Source organism: Carlito syrichta, unplaced genomic scaffold (genome assembly GCF_000164805.1).
Source record: "Carlito syrichta isolate Samal-C Ts95f unplaced genomic scaffold, Tarsius_syrichta-2.0.1 Scaffold305653, whole genome shotgun sequence".
Classification (NCBI taxonomy): Eukaryota; Metazoa; Chordata; class Mammalia; order Primates; family Tarsiidae; genus Carlito; species Carlito syrichta.
Window position 1 is genome coordinate 214,304 of NW_007249749.1, and position 23,297 is coordinate 237,600.

The 23,297-nt window shown below is 35.4% G+C and overlaps 1 protein-coding gene across 3 annotated transcripts in view; it reads right to left on the bottom strand.

The window, feature by feature from the left end:
• Nucleotides 1–23,297, bottom strand: part of DEPDC1B (DEP domain containing 1B) — an 88,529-nt gene that overhangs the window by 24,363 nt on the left and 40,869 nt on the right. For all 3 annotated transcript variants that reach the window (XM_008062076.2, XM_008062077.2, XM_008062078.1), the window contains 5 exons: nucleotides 20,199–20,334; nucleotides 17,947–18,074; nucleotides 17,165–17,295; nucleotides 15,127–15,174; nucleotides 10,577–10,717 (listed from right to left, as the gene is read on the bottom strand). In XM_008062076.2, the coding sequence (XP_008060267.1) occupies nucleotides 10,577–10,717; nucleotides 15,127–15,174; nucleotides 17,165–17,295; nucleotides 17,947–18,074; nucleotides 20,199–20,334 (584 nt within the window). The remainder of the gene's footprint in view (nucleotides 1–10,576; nucleotides 10,718–15,126; nucleotides 15,175–17,164; nucleotides 17,296–17,946; nucleotides 18,075–20,198; nucleotides 20,335–23,297) is intronic.

Consider the following 23,297-nt stretch of genomic DNA (forward strand, 5'->3'; position numbering starts at 1 on the left):
CAACAGGGTGCCTGAATGAAACTTAATTGTACACCTAACCCTTAACTGTACCCCACAAAACCATAATAAAAAATATTGATTATGAAAAACAAACAAAGAAACAAAAAAGAAACTATGCAACTGTTTTCCAAAGTGGCTGTGTTATTCCCAGCCCCACAGCAATACCTGAGGGTGCCAGTAGCTCATATACACTTGGTAGTGTCAGCTGCTTTGATTTTAATTATTCTAAGTGTTTATATGACAGTTTCTCATTGTGGCTTCAATCGCATTTCCCATATGATTAATGATGTTGATCATCTTTTCTTTTCACGTTTATTAGTATTTCATATATCTTCTTTTGGAGTATCTATTCAAATTTTTTGTCCTTTTTTATTACATTGTCTTATTATTATTGAAGTGTTCTTTATACATTCTGGTTATAAGTATTTTGCTATATACATAATGAGAATATATTCTCCAATTGTCTTTTATTAAGCTATTTTCTTAATAGTATATTTAAAGGGCAGAAATTTCTATTTCTGATTAAGTTTATTTGATTGAATTTTTATTTTATGGTTTGTTTTCTGTGTACTAAGATATCTTTGCATATCCAAGATTGCAGGAGTTTTCTCCTACATTCTCTTCTGGAAGGTGTTTAGTTTTATCTATTACATCTGAGTCTGTGATCCATTCCAAGGTAAAGTTTGAATACAGTATAAGTAAGTATAAAGGTTCATTTAGTCCATATACATCCAGTTGTTCCAACACCATTCTTTGCAAAGATTAGCCTTTGTCCCTGAGCTTCTTTGCTGAAAATCACCTGACTATATATATGGAAATCTATTTCTGGACTCTCTACTTTATTCCAAAGATCTATACATCTATCCTTATGCCAACACCACACTAAATACAATATAATTTACAGGAAGGCTTTACAAGAAGATATTAATACCACACCTGATAGTAAGATGTTATACAATGTTTTAAAAACAGGCAATATAACTTTTCTAGTTTTTTCTACTTTTTCCAAATTATTTTGGCTATTTTATTTTAGATCTTTTGCATTTCCAAATGAACTTTACAAAATTATTAGAAATTATACAAAAAAGATCTTGGATTTTATCAAAATAAAAAAATCTACAGATCAATTTTTAAAAATTGACATCTTATCGATATTGTATCATTCAGCTCATGAATGTAGGATGTCTCTCCAGTTACTTAAGTCACCTTTATTTACTCTCAGCAATGTTTAATAGTTTTTATTGTCAGGTCTTGTATATAACTTGCTTATCTCTAAGCACTTGTCAGTCATCCCTAAGTATTCCATGTTCATTTGATGTTATTGGAAATAGATTATTTTGTTTGGGGTTTGTTTATATTTTAATTTTCAATGAATTTTTTCATATTGGTCTTGTATCCTGCTTCCCTGCTAAGTTCACTTATTAATTCAAATAGGTGCTTTTAGGAGGCAGATTTTCTAGGGTTTTCTATATATATGCTCATAGTATCAGCAAATACTTTTACTTCTTCTTTCCAATCTTATACCATTTATTTCATTTTCATGCCTATTAAGTCATGAAAGCACTGCTGACCTCTAATGAAATGTTGCATAGAAGTAGTAAGAATTTGGTCTTTTTCTGATTTTAGAGGAAAGCAGTCTATATCCAATAAGAAAAATGTTAGCTGTAAGTTTCTCAAAGGTACCCTTGATAAGGCTGAGGAAGTTTCCTTCTACTCCTAATTTACTTAGCATTTTTATCATTAATGTGTGTTGAATACTGCCACATACTTTTTCTGCAATTACTGAGATGATGATATAGGTTTCTTTCCTTTATTCCATTGATATAATGAATCATATTTATTTTAGATTATTAAATCAATGGGATAAACTTTACTTCATGACATATTATTGACCCTTTTATCTACTGCTGCATTCAATTTGCTAATTTTTTTTAAGTATTTTTGCATTTGATTTATTGGAGATTGCATTATTTTGTGTGTGTGTGTGTGTAATGTATTTGTTTGTTTTTGTGTAATGTATTTGTTTGGTTTTATTAACAAGGTAATATTGGTCACATAAAATAATTCAGGAGGTATTCCCTCATCTTCTTCTATTTTTTGAAAGAATTTTGTACAGTTAGCATTATTTATTCCTAAATGTGTGGTAGAATTCACCAGTGAAGCCATCTGAACCTGGAGTTGTACTTTAATTCCATTGCAGTCGGATAACAAATAGTACAATTTCAATCATTTTAAATTTATTGAGCTTGATTATGTGTCACCCTTGACATATTCTACTGGTTAGAGGCAAGTTGTGGGTCCAATCTACACTCAAGGGTTGGAAATTATATAAGGGCATGGGTACCAGGAAGCAAGGAAATTGGGGGCCACCTTAGAGTCTGTGCAACTATAAGTACTTTTAAATATTCTATTTTATCTCCACTATTGCTTGATAAGCTATACCGCTTTAAAACTCACACCAAGATATATCATAATCAAATCACGAAAAACCAATAGTAAAGATAAAACCTTAAAAGCAGCCATGAAAGACAAAAAAAAAAAAGACACATTCCATCCCCATTTGCCATCAGGGATTCCAATTACATGTATGTTAGACAGCTTAATATTGTGCTATAGGCCACTGAGGCTGTATTTTTTGTTGGTTTTTTGTTTCTGTTTTTTGAAATTTGGTTTTGTTCTTTTCTCTGTGCTTTGTTTAGATTAACTTTCACTGTATACATTCAAGGTCACTGATCTTTTACAGTATCCAATCTGCTCCTAATCCCATACAGCAAAATTTTCATTTGAGATACTATTGTTGTTTTTAACCCCTAATGTCCAATTTGGTTCTTTTTTGCTTTTATATGAGGTTATTTTTAAGTGTCCAAATCAGTAGTTTTTTGTATATTTACTAAGTTATACCTATCACCACTATCTAATTCCAGAACATTTTTGTCACCTCCCATTCTCTCCTCTTCCCAGTCCCTGGAAACCATGCATTTCTGTCTCTATAGATTTGCCTGTGTTGGACATTTCACATAAACAGAATCATATGTGATATTTTTGTGTTTGGCTTCTTTCACTTAGGGTTCCAGTTTCAAGAATTCTCCATGTTGCAGCATGTAACAGTACTGCATTCCTTTATATGGCCAAATAATATTCCATTGTATGGATACATCACATTTTACTCATTCACAATTTGATGAACATTTCAGTTGTTTCTACTCTTTGGCTATTCTGAGTGATGCTGCTATGAACATTTTGTGTACAAGTTGTTGTGTGGACATATTTTTGAATTCTCTTGGGTAAAAACTCAGAAGTGGCTAGGTGCAGTGGCTCACACCTATAATCCCAGTACTTTGGGAGGTAGAGGTGAGAGAATTGTCTGAGCCCAGGGTTTGAGACCAGCCTGGACAACCTGGCGAGACCTCGCCTTTACAATAAATAAAAAAAATCAGCTGGGTGTGGTAGCACATGCCTGCAGTTCCAGTTACTTGGAAGGCTGAGATGGAAGGATCGCCTGAGCCCAGCATGTCAAGATTGCAGTGGCTATGAGTTTGCCACTGCACTCAGTTTGGGCGACAGTAAGACTCCAACTCAAGAAATAAGAATAAAAATGAAAATAAACCCAGAAGTGGAACTGCTATATCACATAGTAATTCTATGTTTACCTTTTCAAGGAACTGCCAAACTGTTTTACAAAATGGCCATGCCATTTTATATTTCCACCAGCAATGTGTGAGGATTCCAATTTTTCCATGTCTTCACTAACACTTATCCAAGTTAAGAAATACATTTTACATCGCAACAATATATATTCATGTATATATTTAATTAATATATAATATATAAATGTGCATATAATATATGTATGTGTGTATTTAATTAATATATTTTTATTTTATATTTTATTTATTACATAAATTTATGTTTAGTCTATATATTTATATTATGTATATTTAATATATATGTATATGTATATTCAATTAAAACAAAAAACATTTATGAAAATACCTACTCTTGCTACATATGATGCGCTCTGATACGTTTGCACACTATTCTGTTTCCTTCTTTTTTGTTAATGTTGTTCTACTATATAGATTTCACATTCAACATAAAGTTTCAAAACAATGGTTTAGGGACTACTGAGTTTGAGCTGAGGTTCTTGCATAACATCCAGGAATATACAGTCAGAAGTCAGAAAGATAGTCTGATCTTGAGTTTGGGAGATAGATTTGGAATGAAAATACAGAAATGAAAGTCCTCAGCACATGAGTGATCCATGAAGTAGGTGTGTGATCAAAGAGATACATGGGAAAAAGGCTGAGCAGAATATCTATAGTACTTGTTAAATTCTTCTTGACATCCAGTCCCAAGGATGTGAATTATTTTTCAATCCATTCAAGGGTCAAAGCGGTAGTCACTTTTAGTTCTGCCGTTGAATCTTGGATTCCTATCCTCTATTCAAATGTATGTAGAAATATTTAGATTTTCATAAATTGTTTAATCTGAGGTTTCTGTTTCTGTTTCCTAACTTCTTTCCCATCACTGAGCCTTACCCAATCTCTTTTTTTTTTTTTCAATAAGAGCTTACTGACAAAGGTACTTAGAGAATTCAGGAAAAAAATGATTGCAAGAGAGCTTAGCTTTAAAATACACAAGAAGGACTACAGTTGAAGTCAAGAGACATCATCATCAAGTACTTTCAAATCCTTCAAGATCATGAACTAACACTGATTTTTTTTAACATATATTTTATTTTAAAATTGTGGGGTACAGTTAAGGGTTAGGTATACAAATATGCATCATTCAGGCACCCTTGTTGATAAGGGGTATTCCCCCATCCCTAGACAGATATTGACTACCGTTAATCCCACCTCCCTTCCCCTCCCTGACCCCCCCATAGTTTCCCACCACTGTCAATCCTTTTTTTATAGTATTACAACAGATGTAACACTGATTTTTAAAGAGCATCTTGGGTTTTTTAAGGTCTGGTTTGAGAACCCCTGAAGACCAGGAGCATTCTATCTTCATTTTTTTTTTTAAACAAAGAGTTTCAATGTTGTAATTATTTTATTCTTTGGGTTCATTTCATTATGCTAAACATAACCTAAGGATAACTTTTTTTTACCTTTTATCATCTCTGTAATCTCAACATCATCATAAAATTACTGATTCTTCCTTCTCTTGAGAAAATGACAAGGGGCTCTGTAGCTCCAAAAGTAACTTCTTACATTTACATATGATATAATAGTGCTTACCCTAATTAAAGATTGTACAGATCTAACACAAGTAGTTTTACATAAAAATCTTCCTATCATTTGAGAGAAAGGGTAGATAGCAATATATGATTAGCCCATCTTAATTTATGCATTATCTCACGGTTTTAATATTTTTCAAAACAAAAAAAGATGTTTAGGAGGAAAGTAAGTGTTACCCACTGCATTATTTTTCATGTTTGCATATCTAGAAGTATGATAGGCATCCCTGCCACTTATCAATGAGAAACTGGGACCAGCAAGGTGGTGATTTGTCAAATTGGGTACAACCAAATCAACAGACCAAGGAGCTTGGTGATAATTCCATTGGCAAAATAAGAACCAATAATAAAAAGAGAATAAACAATTCAACCAAATAATTTATGCAATCCATCTGTGAATCTTTTTCAATCAGGGAAATACTTCATATTTAGCTGGACTGAAGCAGAATAAATGAACAAATCATTTAATAGTCATGGAAACCCAACTGTTCCTAATGTTAGGAATAAATAAAATCAAAATTAACAGAAATGTATAAGGTTCTACATTGTTGGAGGTTAAGTACCAAATTGTTCAGAACTGTTAAGTGCTTTGGGTGACACCTACATTTTTGTCACCCTCTCTCCCATTCCCTAATGATTACATCAAATTTCTATTTTCAGGACATGAGAAACACCAATTTTTAATTTCGCAAAATAGATTTTATCATTCCACCAACAGGTGCAATGCCAACAGCAAGGTATTCCTTTTGGGAGTTCAAAAAAGAAGTGAAATATGAAAAATTTTGAAAGGGCCTGGAATTCCCAGAAAGGCCAATAGGACCACTGTTTGTTCAGCCAGAAGAAATTCAAAAGGGGTTAATTGCAGTTTTCGAACAACCAAAGGAACAAAAAAATACATCACAGTTTCATTTTCACTAAGAATAGGTATAAAAAAGTAAAAGTTTATACTTAGCCAAAAGGATTTAGATGACACATCAATTGGAAAAAACTTCTGGCCTAAAAAAAGACACCAAGAAAAGAACTATTCTTCCAGAGATTTTCAAGGGAAAGCAAACAGGTCACCTTTGGGAAAAGTACATATAGATTCACTCGTGCCATGACCATACCCTTTCCTCCATAAAGAGTCTCAAATTGCCATAGTATTTTTATGACTTCTTTCACTTGTATACTTAGAAAGTTCTTTATGCACCCAAACATGAGGCAAATATCAAAAGTACTTTATAACTGCATTTTTTACAGCTAATTCTCTAATACAGTTGGAATTTATCCTGCTGAAATGGTTGGAGAAATGTCTTTTTTCCCAAAAGTTCTTCTTCAGTTATGCTAGTGATCACTGGTATACTTATAAGTAGCTTGTATATTTAGTTATACCCAGGGAATAACTTGGCATTTCCCTGAATTTCCGCCTTGAAAGTGCACCTCACTCCTCTTTATTCCAACAATCATGGTAGACAGCAATTATTATATTTGGGGTGATTCGACATCCTTACCTTGGCCCATCTGCATCTTCAAAAGCTCCGGCCATAAGCCCTGGCCCTGAGAGCAGATAGCACCACCAGCAAGAACCTTGGACTAACATGAGCAAGAGCCCACTGTCTGGTCAAGCACGCCAACTAGGCACCCTCTGAAAAAAAGAATTGTTTTCCCTTAAGAATTACCATGGGAAAAGGACCCTGTGATAACTTGAAGAGCACAACAGCAAAGAGAAAATAAGACAAAGATGGCATAAAGCTCCAAAGGGTCTCCTAAAAGTCACGAGACAAATGAACCAATGAATGGCAAATCTAACTTTACAGATATTTGTAGGTTAAAAAACACAGAAGATCTCAACCTATTGAGTTAGATGATCCAGGACATAAAGTATAGTGAATGTCAATGGCATTTTCCAGATTTAACATTTAGGAAAAAAGGAATAGCGAAGAGCTATTATCTCAGTCTTCCAGCAAATAAACCAGGAGTCACAAGCTCAACTGCCTATAGGAGCAGACAAATGAAATAGATAAGTGAAGTGAGTCAAGTGAACTTGGCTTCAGAGTCTAAGAGGCAATGAGGAGCATTGGCGACTTGGTAAATTGAAGTTCGTGTCCCTGAAACACTTGCTTACAATAAAGCTGCAGAAGTGTTTTGTGCCACCCAAAATTCAAGCCCAGGGCAGTCAGATCAAATTTTTCTTAGTAAGTCAGAAATATGAATTCTTATGTGAACTTTTTTTGTTTGAAGTTTGGCAATTTAATTAAATTTTCTTTTTTTGTTTTGTTTTGTTTTGTTTGAGTTGGAGTCTCAATCTGTCGCCCAGACTGAAGTGCAGTGGCCACTCCCAGCCACCGCAGCCTCGACCTGCTGGGCTCCAGCGATCCTTCTGCCTCAGCCTTCCAAGTAGCTGGAACTACAGGCTACCACGCCCGGCTCATTTTTTGATTTATTGTAGAGATGAGGTCTCGCCAAGCTGCCAAGGTGGGTCTCAAACCCGCGGGCTCAGGCAATTCACTCACCTCGGCCTCCCAAAGTGCAGGATTACAGGCTGAGCCACCAAGCCCAGCTTAAATTTTCTTTTCAAAACACACAGGTCAAACCAGATGCATTTATGGTGTATTTATGTGGTCCATATTTGACCTACAGATGAACAATGCGGGCTCTCTGATTATATAACCCACAAGTCATTCAATTTTCCAAAATGCACTACCCTGCTCCCATGCCCTTTTGTACTTCCTATCTGCCACCCTCTTTTTCTCAATATGCCAAATTATTGCATGCTACACAACCATGGACTCTAAAGTGGGAAGAGTGTGAGTGAAGGATCCTACTGTATCTCATTCAACCCATTTAAGAGTCTGCCAAGCTCTTATCTTACTACAAAGGAATTGCTATTTTGGAAATGATCATGTACAATGGACAATTATACTGGTAGGTCAGACTGCTAAGCCAAATTATATAATTTTTTTTAATGTAGGTAATAAATAAGTCTTACATCTCCAAAAAAGGTCAAGTGTTTTTCTTTTTTTAAGGCACTTTTAGATGTCCTTTTACATGTATCAATAATGACTAACTGCTCCCACACAGCTTTGACATCAAGCCCAACCATGCCAGAAGCAACTTCAAAAGAAAGTCATTAACTAACCTGAAAATCACTTCATTGAAAATGCTGTAGAATTTTTAGCTTCTATACAAAGTAGACTGATTATTTACTGCAAAATATTTTCTCTAATGATATCCTATTCCAGTCAAAGGAAATCAAAGGTTTATGGGATGAATCAACACTACTGGGATCCAACCAACATATCTGGATATTTACCTTTTCCTATAGACCCTAACAGAATTGCTATATTAGGTCATCTTTATTAAACATGTAAACACAATTATGATTTTCTGTACCTTTCTTATTCTAGTTTTCAATGAAGGGTGTCTCAAATATACTAACTTGAACAGGACTGGATGAGACAAGGTTAATAGATCATTACCATCCACATGCATTAATCCAATCTTGCTGATACCCAAGGGCAATAAATTCCCCCAATCTGCCCATTCTTCGTGCACCCTAAATCCTCTAGCTGAGTCTGATATCAATTTGGAAATGCCAGTTTTAATGCCTAGCTGAGAGCAAAATGAACAAAGGTGATCAAATAAACATGTGATATCGTAAATATAACTGATACAGTGGAATTAAAAAAAAAACTTCAATCAAGCAATTTTACTATGGAATGTTATAAAAATGGAAAATGAGAAGGAAATCTAATCTAAGAAGTGATTTTTAATCCAGTCTTTGGTACTCTTCTGCTACCAGCAGTATAATGGCAGTAAATAGCTATGTGGGAATCTACTCAATTAGTCCACAAGCCACTAAGCCACAGCAAATATTCATTAAGCATGAGGCTCACAAGTACACAAGCCCCCAATCCTCCTTGATTGCAAACAAAATACCAAGAAGATCCAATGGTCTTGAAACTCAGTAATAGGCCTAATCCCCAAATCTGTTCTCAAAGTTAGTCTGCCTAAAAACAGTCACTGTTATGTATATGATTGATAACTATTGTATTTTGGTTGCTATTATCAGAGAACCTACAAAAGCTTAAAATAAAGTATTGTGCCATGAGATCAAGTAACTTATTCACTTATCACTGGTATTTTGTTAAGATACTGTGCCAGCATCCATACTTTCCAAAAAGAGAGTAAGATAGAAAGAAGGAGGAAGAAAGTGAAGCAAGGAAAAAGAAAGAACATGGAAAGGAAAAGACAGTTAAACCTTACGATATTCAAAAACAAGTGTATGCTAATTTCTACTAATTTATATAACAGAGTATGATCTCCAGACAACAATTTGATCTCTGAAGCAAACCTTTTGACAAGAAAACAATAATACTTGTTGAATAATCACAATAGCCAGAGGAAAAATCTGGATTCTAAGAAGAAAAGAATATCAGGAAGACCTATAGCAATAATATTGATTTTTTTTCCTTTCTACCATGTTTCTTTCACAATTGTGAATTCTAAAGTATAAGTCTATATGTGGAATAGCTATAAGTTTTAATAAATGATAAAGTTACCATATTTATTTTATATGTCTCAAATAACAAATAGTCCTCTAAAAACTTGTTTCTTCTATAAGAAGAAATTAGATTTCTAAACAAAAATATACCTCCCACACTTGATTCTTCATGAAGTCATACCTATAATAATAGATTTAGTCATGAACAACAAATGTCAAATTTACATTCTTCTCTGCCAATAAAGTTATACTCTTTTGTACAAAAATGACATACAAGGTATTATCCTTTCTTTTTTTTAATTTTCTTCAAAGGACCATATTGTGAACTGGCCTCTTTTTTTTTTTTTTTTGAGTTGGAGTCTCACTCTGTCGCCCAGACTGGAGTGCAGTGGACGCTTCCGGCCACCGCAGCCTCGACCTACTGGGCTCCGGCGATCCTTCCACCTCAGCCTTCCAAGTAGCCGGAATTACAGGCATGTGCTACCACGCCCGGTTGATTTTTTGATTTATTGTAGAGATGAGGTCTCGCTGCCCAGGCGGGTCTCGAACCCGCGGCCTCAGGCAATCCACTCACCTCAGCCTCCCAAAGGCGCGGGATTACAGGCTGAGCCACCAAGCCCGGCTATCCTTTCTTAAAAGTTAAAAATGCTACTCCTTGCTTTGAGTTTCATAATAGAACTTAACCATTTCCTTTTACTTCTTCACAAAGCAGGACTTCTGGTATGCCAAATAACATATAGGTTTTTACTTTTTAAATGCTATGAGCTTTGACTAATGGAAATCTCTAGAGAGAGGAAAAACGAAATGATTTGATATCAGTGATGCAGCTGTATGTTCATTATAGTTCAACTTACCTAGTACACTGACAAAAGCATCAAAAAGATGAAATGTAAGCAGAGGCTCTTTCAAGTGACGATAGTAATCTGCTATAGTTTTAAAGACATCTTTTTCAAATCCCAGGTACATAGGCTGCTTCAAATCAGAACAATTGGGCCCTATTTTTTAAAAAGAGAAAGAGAAATGTTAATGGAATAATTACCTTTAAGTCATATTTTCTGTGACTATGTGTAGCATATATAATATATTCAGATATTTGAGATATACAGAAAAGTTTTCATAGGAAAAATGGATATTAATTAAAAGAGCATTAAACATTTTGCTTACACAAATATGCTTTATGTCTGCTGACATCTATTACTGACATCTATTATAAAGCAATGAAGAAAATCACTAGCTTACTTTCATTTTAAAAGAAACCGATTCATTTTCTTAAAAGCCCTCCTGAAAGTCATCTATATTAAATATAAACAATGATAATTTTCTTTGAGATACTCAATATTTCTCTGGTCTTGATAAAGTTGACCAAGATAACAATTGTCACATATGTAACAGACAGGTTATAAAGCATTTTTTAAAAGCTTTTCATTATTTCATCATTACTATATTATAAAATGTCAGTCATAGAGTGAAATAATCAATTTCTGCCTCTAAACTATTTCAGACTAATAAAAATTTAAACTTTTAAAAAAGGTATTCTGTAAAGGAGATTTCATATTTTCTCTTGTCAACTCATTTTGATTATAAACTCTCTACTTGATCCCTGACCAGCCATCAAAACTAGTTTACCAAGCAGATTCATACTGCAAAGTTGGGGCAACCACAGGAACCCTGGAACAGCTTGGACCCAGCCATATCCTGTGCCAGGAGCAAACCAATATATGGGACCAAGAAGGAACAAAAACACTCTCTAAAAAGTAGATAGCAGCCGGGCTCGGTGGCTCAGCCTGTAATCCCACGCCTTTGGGAGCTGAGGTGAGTGGATTGCCTGAGGCCGCGGGTTCGAGACCCGCCTGGGCAGCGAGACCTCATCTCTACAATAAATCAAAAAATCAGCCGGGCGTGGTAGCGCATGCCTGTAATTCCGGCTACTCGGAAGGCTGAGGCGGAAGGATCGCCGGAGCCCAGCAGGCGAGGCTGCGGTGGCCGGGAGTGGCCACTGCACTCCAGTTTGGGCGACCGAGTGAGACTCCAAATCAAAAAAAACAAAAGAGTAGGTAGCAAATGCCCCGACAATCTATACCACACACAGACCACAGATTCACCCTGCCAAGCTGAGGGACAAGCTGGAGCTGTCTGTGCCTGAAGGAAAATGACAAGTGATCCCGTGAAGAAAAGTGGAGCCCACCTTCTCTATTTCCATGATGGAATGGAAGAAAGGACTACAACAACACTGGTCAGTTCTGAGCCAGCAGATGACTAAACAACTGTACCCAAATAGACCTCTACCCCCAGGAGAACAAAAGAAGTAGCCAAGCTAAAAAAAAGGTCAATAAAGCAATGTGGGCCTTCACATTTCGAGGACACTGGGACATCATCAAATAGTTCTTTTGGGTCTCTTTAAAAATCCTCTTGTCTTTTAAGATTATTTTCTCTTCTTATAAAAAAACTTAATTTGATTGGCTAAAATACTAAAAATTGTGAAATATCCATTAGCTATGGTACCACATGAAACTAACAAAAACTGGAGATGCTACTGCGGCTTGCCTCCTCCTCTGACACAGCCCAAGCTTAGTGAATTAAAATAATTAGGTTGGGAAGTCTCAGCAAGCAATACACATTGCCTAGAATTACTCCCTACCAGGTTAAGTATGTGGTTCATTCTAAGCATTTGTAGCCCTTTGTGAACATTTTTATCCACTTTGCTAAAAATATGCACAAAAAAAAGTTTTCCCTAAGAAAAACTCTCCAAGAAGGCTATATTTTGAGATCTTTAAAATTTTTAAGACCTTAGTCATCTTGAACTTGAAGAATATTTTTTAATTTGGCTTTTTATAAATGTTATTTCTAGGGCCAGGAATGGTGGCTCACACCTGTAATCCCAGTACTTTGGGAGACCGAGACAGGAGGACTGCTTGAGCCAAGAGTTCGAGATCAGCCTGGGCAACATAGCGAGACCTCGTCTCTACAAAAAAATCAAAAAATTAGCTGAGCATGGTGGCACGTGTCTGTAGTCCCAGCTAATCAGGAGGCTGAAGCAGAAGAATTGTCTCAGCCCAGGAAGTCAAAGCTGAGGTAAGCTGTGATCATGCCACTCTACTCCGGCCTGGTGACAGCACGAGACCCTGACTCGAAAATAAATGAATAAATAAATAAATAAATGTTATTTCTGACAGATTCTGGAAAATAAATGCTTTGACTTTTTTGTGTCCCTTTTTGATTGAATTCTTACCATCTACATGCACAAGGAAGGAAAACATAGTTGACCTAGTTTCATATTTATTTAGCCAGCATTGAGGCTGGTCAACAAGGAAAAATATCCAGGCCTGCATGCACACGACCCACAACAAATGTAGATGGGAATAAAGAGAAAGAAGTAAGCAGCACACTAACAGAAAAGCAGGCCATAGACCTTCAAAATGTCCTATACTCAGCCTACCCTATCTGTTCTCTTTTAGATGACTGTAGCAGGAATCTGAATTCATTAAGGATAAGAAGGACAAGAAACAGGACATGACTTTGATAGAATCAAAGCAGATTTTGAGAGTCAATGGAAATTTTAGAAAATGTAGTCATTTTATAAAGTTATTTAAAAGGCTGGCCTTGTTCTTTGGCCACCTTTTTCTCTGACATATACATAAACGTCTTTATGGATATGCCAACTATTCATAACGCACTGCTATTTGACACATGTGAGACAAGTTTCCTGTTCCCAATATCTGCCATCTAATTAACAACACCACCTTACACATGAAAATCATTATTAAGTTACCCCTCACATCTTTCCTCCCCATCAGTAAGTAATTCTAGTTATTCTAACCTTTCTGTGGAAGTTCTGTGGCTTTACGTGTACATCTTGTTTGAGGGAAATTATACTCTTCACTATATTTCAGTCATCACTGAAAATTCAACACCATAAGCACATCTTCATTAACCACACATTAAAGGCTAGCTTGGTTATACTGACTTCCTACATTCATTCCTAGCTGATCAAATCCTTGATGTGCCAGTTTAGAAATGGGAAATTCCAAATCCTTGATGTGCCAGTTTAGAAATGGGAATTTTCACTTTCCACTTACACTTTCTATCTCATCATTGCCAACTCTAGCCAAAGATAATTTAAATTTAATTTACTTCTAATGGTTGACCAGAAAGAGTAAAAAGCACTTCCCCAAGCTAAAACCACAGTATTCTACATCTCAGAGCTTCCAAAATGTTCACCAAAAACCAATAAAAACTTTAACACTTAAACCTAGAGTATTTTTGGCTTCAGAAAAACTAATGCCATCATTCACATTCAGAATGATAGTATTCAATGAATGAATATCATTCATACCCAGAATTATAACTGAAATAATAGAATCATTTTCCAAAGATTACCCATATTGAGCTGAATAGTTATTTTTGTTTCATTTCATAATCAAACAAAGCCAACTCCAGTTAATCAAAAGTTTAGAATCTACTAATTGAAGAATTCAAAAATTATTTATACCTATCTGTATATGCTAGTTCTACACAAAAGAAAAGAAAGTAAACTACTTCCCTATGAAACTCACCATTATCAGTCAGTCAAAATAACTAGAACTCTTCTCATTAAAATCACTTGTTTGGGTTAACCCATTAACCATTAGACTCCCTTCTTTGGCTTAAGCCCTCTGAAAATCCCTGGAAAACGGTAGCATTAGTGAAATAATATATCTCACTCCTTCACAGTATCTATGATATCCAATGAAATGGAAATCACGAGCCTATGAAAAAAATTTCACACACCTATGGAAATCCTCACAGGGACCACCCTGGCTTAGAATCTCATCTTACAACAAATTACTGAAACAGCTTTTCTTGTTTCTCTGTATACAGGTTCTTCTTCCAAACCATCCTGCATATCAGTTAGCTCGGTCTTCGAAAACATTTCTTTTTCTCTTCAAATATTACCCTAAGAAAAGCCAATAATAGAAGGGATCTGCTGAGCAAAAAGATGATAGAAATTCAGTGGATGCTTAGGAATACATGTTTAAAAATAAATAAATAAAGATTTTAAAAATAAAAACCTGTAGACTATTAACAGGCAGCTATCTGTCATAATATTACATGTAGTATTTAATTAGTTTCTTTCTTTCCTGTGATGAAGCAGTTAGAAGTAGTACAGACGTGCCAGTTTAGAAATGGGAAGAAGCAGTATGAGTACATCTACCAGAAAGTGGAAGCACTAAGCCTCTTTAAAACTATAATTCAGCCCTTTCACTAAGTCACTAATTCATCACTAAAAGCACAGTAGCCCCAGAGCAATTAACTGCCAGTCTCACAGGTGTCAAATAAATGCTCAGGCCATTGAACAGATTTTTTTTCTAATACAGGGCACTAATTTCTGTTAATGTCACAAAACTAGCAGATAATGAGTACTTACAATTTGCCAAACACTTCATAGCTGACAGCACCCAATGAGGAAGTTCTTCTGCGGGAAAAACAAAAATAAAAGGAAGATATTTTATTCAAGTCCATATAACTCAGGGAATTATATACATAGGTGGTATTATAAAAATGTATTACTTTGCCCAAGTAATACTAAACATATCTTAAACATATCTGCTAAACAAAAATCACCAATTTATATATCAGAACATTTAAAAGATTGAAATCTTTCCCTAGCAGCTGTAACATGCTATAACATGCTATAACACTTATATATAAATCATGCCTGTAAATTTCTCTAAGGACAAGATGCACCTTTTAAGGTTTTAGTAAAAAGAAAAGAAAATGGATGGTTTGTCAAACCAATCAACCTAAGAATTACAAAAGGAAAAGAAAAAACAGGAAAAGCAAAAATATTACTCATCAAATGCATTTGTGAAACAAGTTCGCCAAACACCCATAACCCCAGGAAAAGGTAAACTCTTTAGGCCCAATATAAGTATCATTTTACATGTTCTTATTTTTTAAATGCTTTAGGTCAAGAAAGTTCCACTGCTATATTAATACTAGGCTATTAGTATTAGGACAGCCTTAAAATAATAATGGTAACATAACATTGCTACAGAAAATCCCAGCTGAACCATTTGGTACAGAATCTTTCCTCCTGGCCCTGTTATAGATATCTGATGAGACAGACCAGCACTCAGTCTCCCTCTTCCTCATCTTCTCTACTTTCTGCAAAAAACTGGAAAGACTCTTGTTGAACTGAGTCAGACCTAATGAACTTAAGTCTTGTAAAATGCTCTCTTCATACTGAAGACCTTGCTTAATAAAATGAAATGAAATGAAAATGAAAAAATGAAAGATGATTGTGCATCTAACTGGTAAGTATTAATTTGCTATACTCAGAGAATGTGGAAAGATTTTAGCTGAATTTCAAAGACTATACCGCCCCTTTTTCTATGGAAATTAATTTTATATGTTGATACTAATCTCACAACTCATAAAGTCACTATGAACCTATTTCTGTCTCCGTTGTCCTCTATTCCTGACAGAGAGGCTATAAAAAGAGAAGTGTTCAGGTTGTAAGAAAGGTTCTGCTCCTGTCAGCAAACAGCCTAGAAAAGCCTAACCCCCTCACAGCTGCTCAGGCTCACCTGGTACACTCTTGTCTGCTGCCCAGGATCCTCTGGCCCCAAATTTAATAATTTATAAAAACCCAAAAGATTTTACACCATCTTCCCAAAAGTCATTCTAGTTCCAGCCAATTCCCAGCATCAAAGGTTTGAACTACAGAAAAAACAGAGTCCAACAAATTCTGGTTCAATCCTTATCCATAGGAAGTTTTAAAATCAGTCTGAGGACTATGACCCAATATAAGTATCATGATGATATGTTTACAAATAAAAAACCAGGCTTACAAATAAAAAATCTTGGCTACTAAATATCTTCTTTTTTTTCCTGATTTGTAAACTGGCCTGGAAAAAAAAAGTTATAAAAAAATTAAAGCACCTTCAACATTTAAAGAAATACCTTATTAAAAAAAAAAAAAAAAAAAAAAAAAAAAATATATATATATATATATATATATATATGTATGACATAAACCAAAACTGGCTCCAAAAATCAAATACAGAGATTGCAAAATGAAAAGGTAAATGAGAACACCAAATGCAATCAGAACCCAAGGCCCACCTGAAAACTAACTCAAGCTCTCGGTTAGGTCTTAAATGTACTCACTCTTCAGGGATATTCCTGGGAATAATAAAAAAACCACTCAATGCCAGGGTAGCTAACAGTGAACTAGCCTCTGGATGGATTTTGCTGAGACTTTCACTCATGCATACTCACCTTTCTATGACAGTCCCTTCATTCAAACAAGTTGGTCAAAGGTATTAGAAAGTAAAAGAAGGATATATGTAATGAGAGGGCAAACTTATTTAGGGTTTAGGGGAGGGTCAAATAGGAGCTGATGGATCTGTGTAGCCCGTGTATTGAGCCAACTAAGAACAAAAAGGTATTTGTGTACTTACTTGACTTATCATCAAGGATAACAACTCCCTGCTTGCTAACACTATATACATTATGGATGATGAACTTGGAGTTGACAATTTTGATGTCTAAAACTTCTTCTAAGGAATCCAGGCCAAGAATTTTCTGTAAACTAAAAAGATAGATAATTAGCTTTTTAAAATCATTATTTACTCAAAAACCTAGCATTACCAAAAAAAAAAAAAATCAATTGTTTAAAATGCATTGTTTTCATGCATTTTACCAAATCTTTGTGGGGCAAAAGGGTAAAAATGGAACATGGTAAAACAAACTTAAAAGATATCTGTTTGTCATTAGCATATTACTTCACTGATTTAATAATATAGCATCCTGAATGCCAAGAAAGTAATTTGGTAAGTAAAAACATTATAAAAACAAAAACTAGATTATCCAATAGTGAAAAACTGCTACTAGTATATCTTCATGAGAAAAAAAATTGCTGTAGCACTGTTAACTTTAATTTAACTTAGAGTACATCAAATATCTAGGAGACCAAATTTCTGTAATGTATTTTATTATACTTAAGATTTCAGTGTCACTAAAAAGTTAAAAAATTTTTAACTCCTATTTTTAACTATTATTTATTATATATAAATTAACTATTATATAAATAGAAAATCCCCAGAATTCAGTTAAATTACTTGTACAGCTGCAAATAATTCAAAGTTGAGGTTTTTAATACAGGATTAAGAAAGTTAAATATGCAGAGTGATGAAATTCAACAAAATTACTAAAATTTCTCATTAATAGTAAATGTACATACTATGATAATGTCATAGACTTCCATATCTCTTCTACATTGGCCTCTGTCAGCTGTCTGCGGTAGACAAGTCGGCAAGCTGGCACCTCTCCAATAGCAATACTGTGGCGCTTGTACCACATCTCAGAATTCTAATGGGGGGCAATAAGAAGGAAAGAAGGAAGAAGGAGTAAAGAGGAGAGAGAGAAAAAAATACTTCAGTGTAAAGTGGTATGATTTTATGAGAAATGTCTTTGATTTGGATTTTTATGATTTGATTTAAAATAAAAATAAGAAATACAAAGAAACTTTCTTTGCATGGGCCTCAGAGAAGTAAACAATGACTCTTAAGATTACGTTATATTATAAGTGAATATGCATGAATTACAAAAGAGCTATGACAACATGCATGCCATTGACTAAACACTTTTTCCTGAGGGAGTTTCAGGTGATCTGTGTAGTAGTGAAATAAAATTGTACTAATTCAAAATCAAGGAATAACTATCCAAATTCACACACTGTCCAAATTGAATGATTGTTTAAAATAAAATTAAGGGCAAAACTTAGGGTCCCCTCCCACTGTGGGAGCTTTTCTGTCCTCTCAATAAATCCTGCTTTCAAAATAATAATAAAATCAATAAAATTAAATTAAAATATATTACTTTCATACATTCTCTATTTCTTATAAATGGATATGAGGGAAGTACAATGTCGGAAAGCAGCCTCCAAAGCTCAGGCATCTGCAAAAGGCAGGAAAAACAAGAGCTCTGCAAGGACAGCTAAAAATGGCAAGGAGAAGAGAAATTTTTCTTTGTATTTTATTTTTTAGCATCATCCCAATCTTAGTAGACTTTTACTGGGGATATTTTAAGAGAAAAAAAAGTATGCAAAAATATAACCAATGAACTACAGTTTTACAAAGAGTAGAAGAATCTACCACTGTTCATATACTATGCCAGGGGTCAGGAGTCATCCCACAATATCCCACAACCCAACCTTCTTACTCTCAACTAGCAATAATAACAAAGTTCAGGAGGAAGAGACAAACAGGAAGAAGAGTAAATTATAGAGCAGACAAGAAAAAGGGATCTCAAAGGCATTTTAACAGAACCTGCTCAGTTTGGACATATAAAAACAATTACCATATACAGTTGCCCCTTTTGTATCAATGGGTTCTGTATCCATTTGGGGGGACTCAAAAAAACCTGGAATGTGTTTATTGAAAATTGTGCATTTATTCTTACATGTTTAAACTTCAGTCACCTTCAAAATACTCTCAGTTTGGTGCAATGAACCCATCAGGATGCTTTTTCCACTGCTCAAAACAGTTTTTGAACTCGTCAATTTTGATGCCCTTTAGTGCTTCTGCCATTTTTTGTTTCACCTGTTTCACATTAGCAAAACGTTTCCCTTTGAGGACTTTTATCACCAAAGGAAACAAAAAAAAAAAGTTACTCCGGGAAAGATTGAGTGAATAGGGAGGATAGGACGTGGGGGTCATGCCATTTTCAGGCAAAAACTGCTGAACACTCAGCATGGTTTGGGCAGGTATGCTCATAAATCACCCATCACGAAATAGGCAAATGTGTTGAAAGAATCTGAAAATATATATATTCTGAAGTCGAATGCAGCCTCTCACAATGTTAGCTGGTACACTTACACCCTTGGATTCCTGAGCACTTACCTAGTGGGAGAAGCCTGTACTACAAAGGACTCACCCTCCAAAAAATAATTCCAGGGTTTTTGGGTCCCCTTCGCACTCAACCAACCACAGATTGAAAATATTTGAGGAAAAAAATGGATGGCGGTGTCAGTACTGAACACGTACAAACTTCTTTTCTTGTCATTATTCCCTAAACCATATAGTACAACTATTTATATCACACTGACATCGTATTAGGTATATAAGTAATCTAGAAGATTACTGAAAGTATACAGAATGATGTGTGTGGGCTATATATTTTATATTAGGGACTTGAGCATACAAAGATTTTGGTATCTGTGGTGATGAGGAGAGTTGTCTTGGAACCAATTCCCCGTGGACACCAAGGGACAACTGTATTCAATCAAAATATCAACAGGCAAAAGTGAAACAGTGCAAGAACCAGTCTGTCTTTGTTAATGGTTTCTCAGCTGCTGGCAGGTATGATATTGTATAAAATACTTTCAGACCATAGTTTATAAAAGACCAACAGAAAGAAGTGCACCAAGCCTGGGGTGTCACATATGACTTCTCCCTGCCGCCAGCCCCTCTATCTCTCAGTCATGGCACTTACCATCACAACTGGCCTCACTGGGATGTTCTCTTGGGAAGTGCCTGGTGGGGGATCATTCCATTCTGGAAATTTAATAACATCCTTTTGGTATGGGGGCTTCTTTGGATATGGTTTCAAGGGTGAAGAAGGAGGAAACCTAAAACCCAAAAAGAAATTCCCTATTATTACCATCAGTGGGAGACAGATATTTTAACAATAGTCCCCACTTCTTGTGTCCTTGAAAACTTATACAATAATTCCAAACTTCAGAAAATAAATGAATTCACACTTTATCAAATTATTGCACATTGCTAATTGTACCCAACAATATTACTTTATTTTTAATATTTGTTCATTATGCCCATCAACTAACATTTAAAAAGGGAATCAAATATGTGACACATTTTTAAAATTAATAAATACATCTTGTTCTCTTATTATTTGATGCTCATTATTAAAGATATTCTTAATGATATGTTAGGATAGGCCATTTCTTTCACCCAGTTCAAAATTCTTACTACCTCAAAATTCCAGCCAAAATTTATAGATCTAAGTTGCATATTGAAATTATTGATAGAGCAATCTTGAACAATATTAGCTAAGAAAAAAGTAACACAAAAATCATTTCATCTAATAGTCACTTCTTCAACTACTAATAACAATTAACCCTCCTTCCCTTGAATATCCAACACTTCACACTGAGATTGAAGCTTCAGTCTAGAAATCTGCCTTAGAAGGAGCTAGAAAGCAGTCCAGTGTCCTTAGTCTGCCTTTCTACACTCGTGCTTGTTCCTAGACTTCCTGTATATCAACAATGGACTAACAAGAAGCCTATATGAATTTCCACTGTCTTTAAACTGGCCTACACTGATAAAGAACAAAAAGGTAACACTTTTTTTGTTTTTTGTTTTTTTTTGAGTTGGAGTCTCACTCTGTCACCCAGACTGGAGTGCAGTGGCCGCTCCCGGCCACCGCAGCCTCGACCTGCTGGGCTCCGGTGATCCTTTCGCCTTAGCCTTCCGAGTAGCCGGAATTACAGGCATACGCTACCACGCCCGCTGATTTTTTTGATTTATTGTAGAGATGAGGTCTCGCTGCCCAGGCGGGTCTCGAACCCGCGGGCTCAGGCAATCCACTCACCTCAGCCTCCCAAAGGCGCGGGATTACAGGCTGAGCCACCGAGCCCGGGTAACACATATTTTTAATCAGAGAATATTTCTACAAACTTGTTAGAATGAGGGAAACTGCTAGGAGAGGGAGGGGCATACCTCATCAACAAGGGTACCTGCATGATCAATGTTTGTATACCTAACCCTGAATTGTACCCCACATCTTTATAATAAATAAATAAGTTTTTTAAAATAAAATAAAATAAAGAACTTGTCAGAAAAGGACACATCATTTCTAGGTAGGGGAGTGGCATGAAAAAAAGGAAGAAAAGGATACATCACAATGCAAACACTGACAGAAAAGTCAGTGGGTTGTTGGCTTTTTATTATTGCCAAAATAAAGGCTTAAAATCTTGTTCATAATATCCACAAAAAAAAAAAAAACAATAATAATCCAAATAACTAAAGATCTATTCTCAGGGCAAATGAGAAACAAAGAACTATAAGATGTCTACAGTTCTCAAGGAAAGTTTACATCAAGGTGAAACAAGAACATCACAAACAATGAAAGCACTGAAGGAAACTAGAATGTGTCAGCTCAAAATATTCCTCCTTGGCATAACTCTTTTTGAGCTAAAAGCCATTATGAAACAAATACAGAAAAGCTCTCTGCCTTTCCTCCCTTTGCCTAAAAGCAGGACTGAGGCTTACAAAGACAAGGTCTTTCCATCCTTCCTCCCTTTCCCGCCTAAAGACAGGACGTAGATTCATTCTCTTCTATAGCCTTTATCAACTTAGAGACAGTGCCAGAGGAATCTGAGCAGACTTCACTCCATTAGTTTCCCCATAAATTTACCTTCCCACATCGCCTTGCCTTTGGAAGCCTTAAACTGCTTTCATGCATTCTGGCTCTTCTCTACAGTGGATTGCTCTTTGTTGAAGATCTTATGTAAGCTGGGACTGCAGGCTACTGCCTCAAGTTACTTTTCTCTCACCTGATGTGCACTGTACACGTCAACAAACTTTCTTGTTTTCCTCTTGCTGATTTGTCTTTTGTTGCAAGAGTATGTCCCAACCACAAACTTACGAGGGTTGAGAAAAATTATAATTTCTCCCTTTCAGGTACTACAGAGAACATTTCAAAAACAGTCACAATGGACTTGAAAAGAAACAACTAATGGAGAGAAGTTGAGACTCATCTTCTCTGAAAAGAATATCCAATAATTGTACTTTATATTAAAAGTTAGTTTTGAGTCAGTAAAAAAAAAAAAAAAATGAGGTCTGGAAGTAATTAAATCAAGTTCAAAATAAATAAACCGAAAGATGGTTTCAATTTTGATAATCAAGTTTCCAAGGCAGGTGTTCTCAAAAGATTCCAAAATATAACTAAATTAATCTCTGACTCAGTCAAAGGTATCTTTCTTTGTAAGTAAAGGTTGGTTTATAAAAGTCCAACCCAATTTCTTAGAAGCCAACAACCACAACAAAAGTCCTATGTCCAGCCAAAGTACAACATTTATGTACACTCACACACACACACACACACACACACACACACACACACACACAATTACATAATCCCAGAAGTTCACAGATTACCCACCTTTCAGTCCATGAAAAATTTGACACAATTCCACCCCCCACCCCACTACTAATATCCTCTGTTTACTTCCCCCATTTAATTCCCACAACTATTGTATAAAAATTTATGGACATGAGTTCCAGACATGGCTCTCTCTCACTTGTCCTTTGGAAAATAAAATTCTCTCTAAAGCACAATTTATTTGTTTGTTAAATGAAGGAATTAAATTACATGATCCATACATTTCCTCCTAGGTTCAAAAATGTGTTTCTTGAATACAGAAACAAGAATATCTTCCAAATACCAAAGCAGAATTTCTTATGTGCAGAACTGCAAATTGAAGAGATGCCAGGGAGTCACTTGTTCCTTACACACTGAGAAGATGAGATCTTCGCCACAAGTAACATCTGCAGTTATCAAAAAGTGGGT